At 38.7% G+C, this 15919-nt stretch overlaps 1 protein-coding gene across 4 annotated transcripts in view; it reads right to left on the reverse strand.

Moving 5' to 3' along the window:
• Positions 1 to 15919, reverse strand: part of LOC105030282 (MAM domain-containing glycosylphosphatidylinositol anchor protein 1) — a 439262-nt gene that overhangs the window by 187643 nt on the left and 235700 nt on the right. For all 4 annotated transcript variants that reach the window (XM_013133057.4, XM_020053829.3, XM_020053828.3 and 1 more), the window contains exons 5-6: positions 13305 to 13501; positions 5441 to 5573 (exon numbers count right to left, since the gene is read on the reverse strand). In XM_013133057.4, coding sequence (XP_012988511.2) covers positions 5441 to 5573; positions 13305 to 13501 — 330 coding nt within the window. The remainder of the gene's footprint in view (positions 1 to 5440; positions 5574 to 13304; positions 13502 to 15919) is intronic.

Below are 15919 nucleotides of genomic sequence, written 5' to 3' on the forward strand. Positions count from 1 at the left end.
TTTTGGCAGTTGATTATCCAGCCTACCTACAGAGGAAAATTATATACGAATGTGCTGAATGACGAAAAGCCAGAGGCTTGTCTATCTGACTGAGGCAACTTCCTCCCAGTACCACTGACTCTTCTACTACTGCCAGAGCATTACGCTGTATCATTAGTATCAACACCCTGGAAGAACTAGCACTACCAGAATGCTAAATTAGATTTTAAAGCATCTTTGCGATTCACTTTGTAATAGAAAGCAATATCTTAAATGTGTATTACCTTGAATTAATTATTATTTGTTAAACAACAAATATAACATTTCAAAATAAAATGTTCCGGTCCACACAGTGTCTTCTGAATGTCTACTGTTAATGGTATGCTTGTCAAAGGCAGTGTAGGGATTTCATCAGATTCTAAATACATTTTAAACTAGTACATTCTAGGTAAATGGTTTACAATAGTAGAAAACTGGTCTTTTTAATATCACTGCACTACAAAAAATGCTTCCTCAAAAATATATATAAAAATATACTGACACATAATTCAATCTGCCAACGAGAGGAAAAAATTGGAACAAGACACAATTTAGAAAACTAGACTAATTCAGGCACAACTTCATTCTCAGAATAAGAAGATAAGATTTTGTCTCCAAACAAGAATATCAGGCTTGTTCAGATTTGTCATTAGAGAATGCAAAACGATCTCACCCCGATGTAACACGTCGGACACGCTTTTTTTCCTCCAGATTTCACGTTTCTTTATTTAATTTTTGAGAACACTTTTTCCAGTACACACAGTTGAATACTTAAGACTTTCAAGGGAGTTAAAAGGTTGTGGGAAGGCATATGAGGATATTCTGTAATTACGTAAGCCATCTTAATGGCATACATTTTTCCTAGCAGAGATATTGCTTGGGGTCTCCGAACTGTATTTTTCCTTGATATTGTTCACCAGAGGGGGACAGTTTTACACTGTCAATACCTAGATTGTATCTGAATTAATCATAAATGAAAGATTTTCTAATCAAAATGGCTTCTTCATACAAAGTAGGATTAATCTACTATTGTTCTGTGCAGAACAGCTGGGATACTACGTTTGTCTTGAACATATATTTCATCAAAAGTGCTTTTAGAATTGCATATTGTTGTGTGTGATCTCAAAGCTTGGGAGATTATATTGCTAATGCAAAGAAAACCATTGACATCACACATCCCTGCCTTGACCCTCTATAAAAGCTGAATCAAGGAGACAGTGACAGGTTGTTGAGTATTCTTGTACAGTATAGAAGTTTGATCTACTTAATAAATTAACCTCTGACATAACATTTCCGAAGGACCTGTGATGGCATTTTGGAGGTGAAGACCCGGCACAGCCAGAAGAGGACTGGTCACCCCTCTGAGCCTGGGTCCTCTCTAGGTTTCTTCCTAAAATTCGACCTTAGGGAGTTTTTCCTAGCCACTGAAATTCAACACTATTGTTGTTTGCTCCTTAGGGTTTAGAGCCGGGTGTCTCTGTAAGGCACTTTATGACAACTGCTGTTGTAAAAAGGGCTTTATAAATAAATTTGATTGAATATTGTTTTAATATTATTGCTACTTTATTAAGTTGGCAGTTTTGTGTTTTTGTATCCTATTGTCTTTTATATTCATTTATATACGGGTATTATTATTATGCTGTGAAATGTTTATAACTCACAATGAAGGAATAAGGGGTGGGTCTTAAGTTGCAGAGGAATGTATGTTTTGTTATTATAAGGTAATCAGTATGGGGTTGCAAAAGAGAGGGTACTATAAAACTTGGTAGCAGGACTGGGGTATTTAGATTTTTGCTCGATTTCCAACCACGTGAATGTGGATGTATTTAGATGATTATCCCATGCATGTAAACATTTTAAAACACGATAGAACTGTATTTTGCATTTACAGGAGGCAAATAAGTAAATTCATTTGACTTCATTTGAATCTAAAGTGCGTTTACATTTGTAAATGCTCCATTGCTGGGTTGGATTAACATTGTATTGTAGATAGTAAGGTATATCACTGGATTTTTTAATAAAAATTAGTCTTTGCCACTCTTTCGGGTTTTATTGTGTCTTACTTTTCTGAGAAAAAATGTACTTCTTGTGATTTTCCTTGGGAGATGTATTTCTTAAGTATGCGACTTAACCCTATGGATCATACAACCGCTCACAATTTTACACAAACATCTGGCCAAGCTTTGTTGAGAGAGTCTGAATATATTCTTATTTGTTGTTACAATAAATTTACTGAGCTGATGTATTAATGAATTCTACAAGTGTATAGGGGAATAAATTACTAGTTCTTGTATTGGGCTTAATGGAAAAGTACTGAGTCCTCGTGTTTAGACAGGTAGAGGAATGCCAGGGGTGCTGATCGTGTCATAAATGTGGGGGAGGTGATCTAGTCCTTATTTGTTTGTGCCACACATCTTTGAATGGTATCAGTAGATCATCGGGTCCTCAGCAAATCTATTAAAGCCATCAGTGTATATGTTTTTTGTGCTGAAGGTATGTGGCCCTTCTGAGTTGAAAAGGTTGCTTACAATGTCCCTTTGTCTCCTGGGGAAGGAGGGGCAGTCTGCCCTTTGGGTTAACCTAGGAATGGATCAAACAATGGGGAACATGAATTGTTGACCTAAGACAGCTGTACGCGATCTCATCACAACCCTTTACTGTTTAATTACCCTATAGCTGTCCTGTGCTACTTTAGAGATTTGTCACTGTTACCTTGTTATTTTGATCCCTCTCTCCTTGCAAGTTTAATAAAACTGTTATTGTGCCAAGAGACTTTTGCCTCTGTGTCCACTTCCTAAGGGGTCCTATTTGGTGGAATTGCCATCACAAAGCATGGCTATTTTAGTTATGGTTCTCTATTGTTGGAAGAGGAGCATTAATAATGTGTCCAGTTCTACAGATTCGGCCCTATTGTGTTTATTTCTGGATGCTTCAAATTACCGTAACTTCCCTTTTATAAACCACAGCTAACACACAGATTTTGAAAACATGTTCAACCACAGCAGCTGATACATGGGTGTGCCTAATACCAGAGTTGACATTTTTAAAACTGTTTCCACCGGCTGAATTTTTCACAGACGATTGCTTGACAACATAGAGGTCTCAGAAACATTTGTAGCAAATATGATACAATTGGCGTTACAGGGTTTTTCTAAAACATATTTTATTCTTCAACAAATAAATGTTGTTAGCCCCCTATGACAGATGTTTAATACTAATGTATAATGTATGTACAAGTCATAATTCTCCGGGCAATATATGGGTGCAGTTAATACTCAGGTTTCTATACATACAAAGCTATAAAATTAACGGTGCGGTTTGTACACGGTGAAGGTAATAAACACAGAATAACAGTATTTAACATTCCTCATCAAATAAGCTTTTACCATTTACTACTGTCTCTGGTTTAAAAGAAAGTGTCATTTGGGATTTCAGATGTTTACACCGCCCTGCTAGATCAAAAATGTTTGCACCTCACTGAAGTCTTATTTGATTATCCTGTTGCTGCAGGAATCTGCCAACTTGTGTATTCAATATTAGGTTAGAAAATGTCATAGTTGATTTTCTCTAACAAATGAGTGCAAAAATGTGTACCAACCACCACAAGATCCCATTTATTAAGAATAACATAATAATTCATATTTTCCTGTTGCTGCAGGTTAATTTGTGATGCAAACTGTCTCAAACAAAACTAAATATATGTACAGTAGGAGGTGCAATAGAAGAATCTACATATACTTTTTCCTTATTTTATTCAAGTGTTCTCATTTTGTGTGTTATGCCGACCTGCATCAGAGCTTGAAGGATGAACTAGGGACCATTTGTATTCCTTGTTCCAACTGTATGTCGGACAGCAAAGAATAAAGAAGCCAAAACAAACAAAACAATTCTCTCTCTGCTTCCTTATCCGGCTCATGCCTCTCTTTCCAAAACCATATCAAAAGTCCAATTTGTGATGTTGCTGTTTTGCTTTCACCTTGGTTGTGGACGGTTGTGGTGTTTGTGTTATTTTTGTAAGTTTTTCAGAGGGGGTGTTCTCAAGGGTATAGCTGTATTGGCAGTCCTGTATCTCTAACTATCCTTTCTCAATTTCCCTCAGTCAGTATGAGAAAGCAAAATAACTTGCCACACAGCATCTCAAAATGTGTGTGTTTGTGTTTAGGGTACGGGTGGGGCGGTTTGGATTGGATTGCAGTATGAAGCCATATACATTCTTCAGCAAAATAATTTTACAAAGGGTTCACAGCTGTGGAGGAAATTAAGATGGAGAGTACCACAAGAAAATAACATTATCTATTAATGGAAAGCTCATCTCTGGTACTTTCCCTTTATATTATGTTCTCTGCCGGGCTTTGCCTGGTTTTGTACTACTGCTAATGAACAGAATAAATAGCTAATGCTAAAAACATCACCCTCATCATTGTTTCCCATATAATTCCCTGTGAAACTAAAATTCTGCTATTTAAATTATGCAAATGATCAACCTCTGAACCCTGTAATATAGCCATCCTGTACTTCAATTCCCGATATTAGCCGCAATATCATATCGTCAATCTTGGCCTTTCTAGTCTTGTACTCCAAAAATATATATACGCGGTAATAAAACAGACGGATAGGTCAGCTCTCAGAAGGTTGGGGGAGTTTGTCAGATGACATTTGAAAAGGGGAGAAAAATCTGAAAAGAAAAAAGGAATACAAAGAAAGATGGGCTTAGATATGATTCTGGCTCTCGTTTGCCAAGCGAGGAACTTCCACAGGAAGGCCACAGTGGAGCTGACAGCGTTGTCGACAGCAACGGCATTGTCGGCGTTAACATGGCATCGCCGTGGAGACAGACCAGAGTGAAGGGAGATAACAGGGTGTTTCTGACAGGTGAATTAGAAGTGACGGCCTGAGATGTGTCTCCCAGCAAGGGAATAACAAGACAGATAGATGGCATAGCACACATTAGGAAAAGGGAGGAAGAGCGCAGGGGAAAAAATAAAGAGAAAGACAGTGAAGGACATGAACATTGAGGAAGAAGTGAAGGTGAGACAGAGTTAGTTAGGGGTGGGGTGATGGAGTTTAAGTGCAATGGAATTGCATGGAGCTTGTTTAAAAACAATTGCAAAATGCCCATGAAACGTATACAGTCGGAGAGAACTTGTTTCAAGGCTGCTCCATTTTCTGTACATCCCATGACAACAAAGAAAAAATGAAAGAATGTTTTATCTCACCCCCATCAAGATGGGGCCCCCGGATGAAACCTCCAGAAGGCTAGAGCCCATCCTGCATATACTTTTCTAAACGGGCAGGTTTTAATACAGAGCTGAGTCATTTTGTAACAACCCATGTTCTCACTTGGTCTCTTTATAAAAATATAATAAAATTAACAAATACAAGAGGAGTGATGACTTATGGGAAGGGAGAATGTGTTACTTACTGGTGGCATTGGTGAGCTGAAAGGTGACCGAGTTATCAGGGATGTCACACACGTTGCGGACTGACACCTGGCACGTATAGTTGGCAAAGTCCTTTGGCCTCAGGTTTTTCAGCTTTAGCACCTTGGTCTCACCCTGCATTAGAAAAAGAACATTGACAGGTCACAGAATTATGTAACTGATGCTAAAAAGTCTTCCCAAGCATGTGCACACAGACATCAACTCCAATCTGCAAAATACAGTATTGCCTTAATGCAGCAACGTCAGGCAGGCTTGGAACAACCAAGCAAATGAATTACCACAGGAAATCACTACAGCATGACCAGTCACTCCCACCTTTGTCTGACACCAACCCCACAGACCAAAGACAGAGATAAACATTTTGCCTTGCCAAATGAGAGGCCCTCAAACATTGTGGGTATTCATATTCTATTAATGTTAGACTCATAAGCTGCATGATGTTCTGATTATTTTTCAAATTTTTCCTGAGTTTTGAATGCATGGTTAAAATTTCACCAATATTAAGATAGACATGATTTTTCATGAATAATTACTGCATTATCAACTTTGTTTGCCTTCATGTCATCCCCAGACCCCCTCTAGACTTCTAAAGGGACCCTGGCCCATCAAATCAATCAAAGTCAAATCTATCAATCGCAATGCTGAGACAACACAAAACATCGACCTGTATTCCTGTCCTGCAGGCATTGCCACCACAGGGCATCTCAATTACAGGAGAGGAGACCACAGAAGAAGAAAGGCATGGTGACGCTAACTTAACCACCCTTTCTCCCCATTCTCCCTTCCCAAATCTTTGCAGGGTAGAGATGCAGTTAAAAGGTTGGGTTTCAACTAAAACTGGAAGTACTCTATGTTTTAATCTGATAGATTTTATTCAAAAAGTAGTTTGATAAGCAGCAATAGTTTAATTTAATGATGTCTGTATCTGTCACTAAAAGAATACCATGGAAATGTTATATATCACTAATAGTAAATAGTAATAGTAGACTCAGCTAGCAATCCAAAGCAAAATATTCAGTTTTTTCTAAATATAACACACAACTATGTAACTTCAGAATCTTCTTTGAATACATTTTCTTGGTCACAGCGTCACGACAGTCAGACTACATTGAAGGGATTCTGCCACAAATACTGTATGTGACACAATCAATATTGGCAAACTGAGTTATGAGGGTTTTCATCTGACAAGTGTCTACCGCCAGTGCTTCACTGTCCTCAGAAACATACACACACCTAAAGGATTATTAGGAACACCATACTAATACTGTGTTTGACCCCCTTTCGCCTTCAGAACTGCCTTAATTCTACATGGCATTGATTCAACAAGGTGCTGAAAGCATTCTTTAGAAATGTTGGCCCATATTGATAGGATAGCATCTTGCAGTTGATGGAGATTTGTGGGATGCACATCTAGGGCACGAAGTTTCCGTTCCACCACATCCCAAAGATGCTCTATTGGGTTGAGATCTGGTGACTGTGGGGGCAATTTCAGTACAGTGAACTCATTGTCATGTTCAAGAAACCAATTTGAAATGATTCGAGCTTTGTGACATGGTGCATTATCCTGCTGGAAGTAGCCATCAGAGGATGAGTATATGGTGGTCATAAAGGGATGGACATGGTCAGAAACAATGCTCAGGTAGGCTGTGGCATTTAAACGATGCCCAATTGGCACTAAGGGGCCTAAAGTGTGCCAAGAAAACACCCCCCACACCATTACACCACCACCACCAGCCTGCACAGTGGTAACAAGTAGGGGTGTAACGATTAATTTTAACCACGATTTGATTCGTATCACGATTCGTGGTTGTCGATACGATTCAATGCCGATAATGGTTCATTTAGAACGAGACGATCCGAAACGATTCAGTGACTTGAAATCGATTCAGTATCTTTTCAGCCAAAAATTCAACCCGTTTGACTGAAATAAATACCTGGATACTGGACAGTGCAGGTGAAGTTTCCTAGATTCCTGTTGTTTCTTGTAAGGGAATCAGGTATCAATTAATTATGGATATAAACAAACAAGTAAACAACAATTAATGGCAAATGCATTCACATTTTATTTGAATAAAGTGCAACCAACACTTTAGGTTGAATTAACAGGAAGTAAAAATGTTCTGCTCTCATTTTTAATATTCAATACATTTTCAATAAAATTACAGTAAGTGCAACCAACATTTCAACAGTAGGTTTACCTGCTACTTGTGCTTTGTTTTTCAACATGAAAATACTACTATATTACTATCAAAAATAAAGTGCAACTAACATCTCTTCTGGTTGAATTAACAGTAGGTTTACCTGCTACTTTTGCTGTTGTTTTTCAACATAGAAATAATACAAATACAGTACTAATATCAAAAATGAAGTGCAACCAACACTTTCCACACACTGGACCGCAATGGTGGCTTGATAATATCTCGCTCGTCGGCTTCTCCTCTCCTCATGCCTTTGCCATGCTATGTTTTGTTGTCTTTGCGCTGCTGCTGGCCCGGGGCGATGACGTCACTGATAGGCAGACTGAATCGAGTAACGTTTATCGCCTTTATCATTAAAAGTGCTAAGAAAAAACATCCCTATAAAGTCTGACGTGCTTAAATCCAATGGGTTATGTCCTAGTATCGATACAATCGATTGATTACATTTTAAAACGATGTTAGATCGATATATGTCGTCCGGAAGGCCAACTTGCTGAGCACAGATCGATGTAGTTGGATCATAGGAATATAAATCGATACATCGATGTAGTAGATGGATCGTTACACCCCTAGTAACAAGGCATGATGGATCCATGTTCTCATTCTGTTTACGCCAAATTCTGACTCTACCATCTGAATGTCTCAACAGAAATCGAGACTCATCAGACCAGGCAACAATCTTCCAGTCTTCAACTGTCCAATTTTGGTGAGCTCGTGCAAATTGTAGCCTCTGTTTCCTATTTGTAGTGGAGATGAGTGGTACCCAGTGGGGTCTTCTGCTGTTGTAGCCCATCCGCCTCAAGGTTGTGCGTGTTGTGGCTTCACAAATGCTTTGCTGTATACCTCGGTTGTAACGAGTGGTTATTTCAGTCAAAGTTGCTCTTCTATCAGCTTGAATCAGTTGGCCCATTCTCCTCTGACCTCTAGCATCAACAAGGCATTTTCACCTACAGGACTGCCGCATACTGGATGTTTTTCCCTTTTCACACCATTCTTTGTAAACCCTAGAAATGGTTGTGCGTGAAAATCCCAGTAACTGAGCAGATTGTGAAATACTCAGACTGGCCTGTCTGGCACCAACAACCATGCCACGCTCAAAATTGCTTAAATCACCTTTCTTTCCCATTCTGACATTCAGTTTGGAGTTCAGGAGATTGTCTTGACCAGGACCACACCCCTAAATGCATTGAAGCAACTGCCATGTGATTGGTTGATTAGATAATTGCATTAATGAGAAATTTAACAGGTGTTCCTAATAATCCTTTAGGTGAGTGTATATATATATATATATATATATATATGCGCAAATACTATTCTCTAGCATGCGCAAACATTGCTGGGGTTAAATCCACTGTTAAGAACCAGTATCTCTAAATAGTAGGCCGAAAGTTATGTCACTAGCAGCTATAGCTGTTTTTCTCAATACAGTTCTTATAGACTGCTATTCTCTGATAATACTGTCTGCGAACAGCTCATCGGTTTGGAGGGCCACACAAAGCCGTGGGCACAGTTCACAAGCAAACGGATGCACACATTGTCTCTCTCACACACAAACACACTCCATGAACACACACTCCCACGCACACACAAAGTCTGCCATTAAGCTATGAGTGACTCAGTATACTGTCCTCTTCTACTAGTTTTGTTTCCTTGGTTCTTCTTTAATTGAAGGAGCTGCATGGTCCGCTTCAAAGGGCCACCCTGAGAGCACAATTAGCCGAAGTGGCTCTTCCCACACTAAGACGGTGGAAGAATTGAGACAGGAAAGATCTCACTCAGTCAGCTGGGGTCGCCTTCTAAATAGCACCCTTTTTCCTTTGTAGTGCAATACGTTTGATGGGGTGGTGCACTATACCAGGAACAGGTGGCCATTTGGAACAAACACAAAGGCTTTGACGGGTGGAATGGGTAGCAGTGGGAATGAAGTACGAATTTGTTTCTCTAGAAATCCTTACTGAGGAAGAGTTTAAAAACTACTTCTATGGCCTGCAGAGAGAGATACAGAAAAGGGAGAGAGTGGTGGGAGAGAAAGAGAGAAAAGGAGAGGCTTGTAGATGGGGTGGGGGGGTTGATGGATTTAGGATTTGTGATTCTATTGGTGATAGTCTCGTCCACAATGAATTTGGCAACCTTTAATCCGATCTGTTTACCATGCTTCATGATATTAGGACATTGTCTTCAAAGATGCATCAAACTGCATCAATATTAACCAGCTGAACTTTACAGGTGGTAAATCATTCTTACAGATGGTAAACTAAAGTAATCGTTTCATTTAAAGCAAGTCCCTACTAATACAAATCAAAAATGTGTCTGGATGTTGGTTACCATTATTCCAGTGTCAAGTTGTTTCATCGTACATGTTATGAATTTATGGTACAGTTACAGTACGAAGATATCTTTATCAATTGATAATGTGCATGTAGTAAATGGACATACATTTTCAAAAAAAAATGGGCTTCTGTTGATATCTTTTTTGTGTAAATATAGGGCTTTTAGAATTATACATTTCATTTTCAGTGCGGAAAATAAAACAAAAAAAATCGACTTCAAGGGGAGTGACCAGCCAAAAATGTCTAGCTCAAAGGCTTCAAAGGCTTTTAGGGTTTGTTTAAAAGTTCGGGGAGAAAGTGAATAGTTAACAAGGTTAATGGCATGCTTTTGAAGAGTTTAAATGTCAGGGTCCCAATACAGTATGCACTGCAGCACAGTTGTTAGGCTACAATATTTTATTTGTCTCTAAGTTGCAAACTGAATAATTATGCAATGCAAAGTTTTTTGTAATATACACTCACCTAAAGGATTATTAGGAACACCTGTTCAATATCTCATTAATGCAATTATCTAATCAACCAATCACATGGCAATTGCTTCAATGCATTTAGGAGTGTAGTCCTGGTCAAGACAATCTCCTGAACACCAAACTGAATGTCAGAATGGGAAAGAAAGGTGATTTATGCAATTTTGAGCATGGCATGGTTGTTGGTGCCAGACGGGCCGGTCTGAGTATTTCACAATCTGCTCAGTTACTGGGATTTTCACGCACAACCATTTCTAGGGTTTACAAACAACGGTGTGAAAAGGGAAAAACATCCAGTATGCGGCAGTCCTGTGGGCGAAAATGCCTTGTTGATGCTAGAGGTCAGAGGAGAATGGGCCAACTGATTCAAGCTGATAGAAGAGCAACTTTGACTGAAATAACCACACGTAACAACCGAGGTATGCAGCAAAACATTTGTGAAGCCACAACATGCACAACCTTGAGGCGGATGGGCTACAACAGCAGAAGACCCTACCGGGTACCACTCATCTCCACTACAAATAGGAAAAAGAGGCTACAATTTGCAGAAGCTCACCAAAATTGGACAGTTGAAGACTGGAAGAATGTTGCCTGGTCTGATGAGTCTCGATTTCTGTTGAGACATTCAGATGGTAGAGTCAGAATTTGGCATAAACTGAATGAGAACATTGATCCATCATGCCTTGTTACCACTGTGCAGGCTGGTGGTGGTGGTGTAATGGTGTGGGGGATGTTTTCTTGGCACACTTTAGGCCCCTTAGTGCCAATTGGGCATTGTTTAAATGCCACAGCCTACCTGAGCATTGTTTCTGACCATGTCCATCCCTTTATGACCACCATGTACTCATCCTCTGATGGTTACTTCCAGCAGGATAATGCACCATGTCACAAAGCTCGAATCATTTCAAATTGGTTTGACAATGAGTTCACTGTACTGAAATGGCCCCCACAGTCACCAGATCTCAACCCAATAGAGCATCTTTGGGATGTGGTGGAACGGGAGCTTCGTGCCCTAGATGTGCATCCCACAAATCTCCATCAACTGCAAGATGCTATCCTATCAATATGGGCCAACATTTCTAAAGAATGCTTTCAGCACCTTGTTGAATCAATGCCACGTAGAATTAAGGCAGTTCTGAAGGCGAAAGGGGGTCAAACACAGTATTAGTATGGTGTTCCTAATAATCCTTTAGGTGAGTGTTTATATATATATATATATATATATATATATATATAAATATATATATATATATATATATATATATGTGTGTGTGTGTATGCGGTATGCAGTTTATAAGAATGGGTATGTTCCAACGCTGTATGCCATCGTTGTCCTGGTTAGCTATTGGGGGTTTTACATTTGAATGTGTTTACACTTGTGGGGGTGGTGGTTAAAAGTTATCCAGTTATTTTGTGATATGACAGAGTTTTAGAGAAGGAAACTCCAAGTTGTGTAGTTTGCTTTTTGTATCCTTTTCATATTACCATTACATATCCACATTGTGGTCTAGGGTTGTCCAGTGGCCTAACTTGCTGCCCCTGGTGCACATGTACTGCTGCAGCATGGGTCTGAAACTGACCATCTATAAAAACTCTTTCTCCACTTTTATAATGAAGCATTTTTTATTCAACTCGTCTAATGAAAAATGTATTATTCATCTTGAAATTAACTCATTAGTGTTGTGTGTAGGCTATTCAATTAGATAATGATTTGATAAAGATTTCTTAAGATAAAAAAAAAACGTTTATCCTAAAGAATTGTTTTGTGGGTTGTGGCTAGTAATGGCCATTCAAGGCTTCATTACCGTTCTTCTAGCAGCAGGATATTATGCTAGCAGCGAAAACTCAGATTTTCTTTTTCAAAATAAAAGCCATCATTGAGACGTATAAGGCAATATAGTTAACAATCTAGTCTGTTATTTTATGTTTCATGTCCTTTTTTCCAGATTAGATTGTTAACTATATGGCCTTACAAATTTCAATGATGGCTTTTATTGTGATAAGAAAATCTCAGTGCTGCCAGAATAATAGCCTACTGCTAAAATAACACTAATGAGACCTTGTTTGGCCATCACTAGTTGTGGCTGAATTTGAAATGAGAAACATGTATCTACACAGACAAGTACGAACATTGTCTTATTACAGTATTTGGCTTCGGACCAAGTGTTTTCTAAAGTACTTCTTTATGAATGTATGCTGTGTTATCTTCATACATAAACATTTGGGTGTTTAGCAGCGTGTGGAATATTTATTTGTCTCTCTCTTGGATTGCGGTCATAGACAAATAAAGGACTCTAGATGGGGCCTATGAATGATGCAGGGATTTAATCACTGGCTTGGTGTTACCTTCATCAATGCCAAAGTTTTGGGGGGAAAGTAATTGAATATGGTTGCTTCACCTTGTTGCTTTAGTGACATCTTTTGGTGGCTTGGGTGCCTTGTGAACTCAATCAAGTTAGAAGACAGGAGATGCATTCCTTAAGGATTATGGTATAAACCTCCTGAGTAAGCGAGCAGCATGATAACAACCAGAATGGCATGGGATGTGCTTTGGAAGACATATCTCAATACCTGTTGTCGCAAGCCTGCTGGAGTTTACTGTGATGAGGCAGTAATTGGATATCATGAAATGGAGGAGAATTTTTTTTTTATGTGCATTGATATTTAACTTGTTGCCTGGTAATAGCGAGGAAGATGCCCAATGCCACAATCAAGACAAAGATGTTATAACACAAAATTAATTGAGAGAATTTTTATTCAATACAATGGGTCATTTAAACCTGTGGTGTAAACCTGAGGTGTAAAACTTGCAATGAACTTGTAAGCTTATTTTTGGTCCAATTCCAGTACCTGTGTATAGAGAGGTTCATAGATGTCCACTCCGGTATCCTTGCTCTGCTCAATAGGGGTGGTGCCTCGTTTCCAGATGAAGCGGGCTGGAGGGTTGGAGTTGACAGTGCAGCGCAGAAACACAGTCTTCTCCTGGTAGTAGCTCCCACGAACATCACTGATGGTCTGGTGTACAGTCAGAACAGGTTTGTCGAGGTCTGGAACCACACAAACACATATGCTCATCAAAATACTATACAAAGCTGCATCAATCAAAGGTGCTTTTTAGGAAAAATACCTTCCTCATAAAAGCTTCACTGACTATACATGTGAGACAGCAGGAATATGTATGTGTTTTATGTTTGTGTGCTGGGTTTCTCTTCATCAATTGCAACAAAGAAAATCCCTGTATGTCTCCATTTACAGTATATAGCAAGATTTGACATGAGTATGTGTGTGTTTTGTGAGTTTACACGTGTGTGACTCAGGTAATTATGGCGTACTCTTTGTGTTATTTAGGAGTTGCCCTCTAGTCTAAGAGATAAAGAAAAATGTAAACACTCAATACAGCTTAGTAAGGTTAAGGGCTTCATAGGAATGTGAAATAGCCAACCACACACTGCTATTGCAAAAACTCTACCACTTACATGAAAAGAGCCATGCTAAATCTTCTCTTTCAGTCCAGCATGGAAATATTGTGCAATTAGAATACTTTATTTTCCAAAGTCAGGCAGAACAGATTGGACAGCACAAAATAGACACTAGATTTTCCCTCTCACACAGTCACACATTAACTTTTACACACACCCCCTGTATAATACCTCATATTCCAAGTTCAATAACCATATTTTTCAGTTTGGGGTCACTTAGAAATGTCCTTGTTTTCCTTGAAAATATAAAATAAATTAGCTTGAATAGGAAATATAGCAAATCGAATAGGAAATATAATCATTGACAAGGTTCAAAATAATGATTTTTTATTGAAATATTTTTTGTGTCCTTCAAAATTAGCTTTTGTCAAAGAATCCCCCATTTGCAGCAATGACAGCCTTGCAGATCATTGGCATTCTAGTTGTAAATTTGTTGAGGTAATCAAAAGAAATGTCACCCCATGCTTCCTGAAGCACCTTCTACAAGTTGGATTGGCTTGATAGGCATTATGTACCACACGGCCAAGCCACTACCACAACACCTCAATAGGTTTGAGATCCGGTGACTGTGCTGGCCACTCCGTTATAGAATACCAGTTGACTGCTTCCCTAAATTCTCTAAAGAGTTCTTCCATAGTTTGAAGCTGTGCTTTGGGTCATTGTCCTGTTGCAGGAGGAAATTGGCTCCAAACAAGTGTCATCCGCAGGGAATAGCATGGTATTGCAAAATGGAGTTAGCCACCCTTGTTCAATATTTCTTTTACACTGTACAAACTTTATAAGCACCAAAGCACCCACAGACCATCACAATGCCTCCACTATGCTTGACAGTTGGGATCAAGCACTCCTGCAACATCTTTTCATTTGGTCTGCGTCTCATTAATGTTCTTCTTTGCAATCCAAACACTTTGTCTGTACATAACACTTTTTTTCCGATCTTCCTCTGTCCAGTGTCTGTGTTCTTTTGCTTATATTAATCTTTTCGTTTTACTGGCCAGTCAGAGATATGGCTTTTTCTTTGCAACTCTGCCTAGAATGCCAGCATCCTGAGACAGTTTTTTCCCCGGGTACTATTTAATGAGGCTGCCAGTTGAGGACCTGTGAGGAGTCAAACTAAACACTCTAATGTTTTTTGCTCAGTTGTGCACTGGAGCGTCCCACTCCTCTTTCTATTCTGATTCAACACAGTGTTGCGGTGTTCTATGAAGGGAGTAGTACACAGTTTTGTTGCCTCTTAATCAACACAACAGTTTTCAGCAATGCTAACATAATCACAAAACGGTTTTCAAATGATCAATTAGGCTTTTAAAAGAATAAACTTGGATTAGCAAACACAAGAGTGCTGGTTGCTGATTAATGGGCCTCTGTATGCCTATATAAATATTCCATTGAAAATCTACCGTTTCCAGCTACAATAGTTATTTACAACAGGAACAAATTCTGCATTGTATTTCTGATCAATTTGATGTTATATTAATAGACCAAAAAATTGCTTTTCATGGACATTCCAAAGGGACTATAATTATATATATAAAAGTTCCAAAGTTAACACAAATTACAGTCAGACTGGACAAGCCATTTATGATCAATACTAACCAGGCCTGCAATATTCTGGTAATCTTCCCAAATATCAAAATAAAGCGCAAAATCTGAACCAGATGTCAGGCAAACCTAAGAAATTGGGGAAAGTTACACACAAATGTTCAACTCCATCACAACTTTTGAACGGTACAGTGTATATGGTGGTTAAGCTTCTGATTTAAACAACAACAGTTATGATATCAAATACAGTTTCTCTTATCTTAGTTTAGATCCTAACCATAATAACTTGCCTTAACACTGATCTTAAACTTACCCATTCAGAATGAATACTGTAATATGTAACTCTAACATCCCTGCGCAAAATGTGATAGTGAAAGCAAATATAGATAAAAAAAAAAAAATGAAATTCACTTTACAGGCAGACAATGTTTGATTCCACATTTA

The sequence above is a fragment of the Esox lucius genome, chromosome 15 (assembly GCF_011004845.1).
Source record: "Esox lucius isolate fEsoLuc1 chromosome 15, fEsoLuc1.pri, whole genome shotgun sequence".
Lineage (NCBI taxonomy): Eukaryota > Metazoa > Chordata > Actinopteri > Esociformes > Esocidae > Esox > Esox lucius.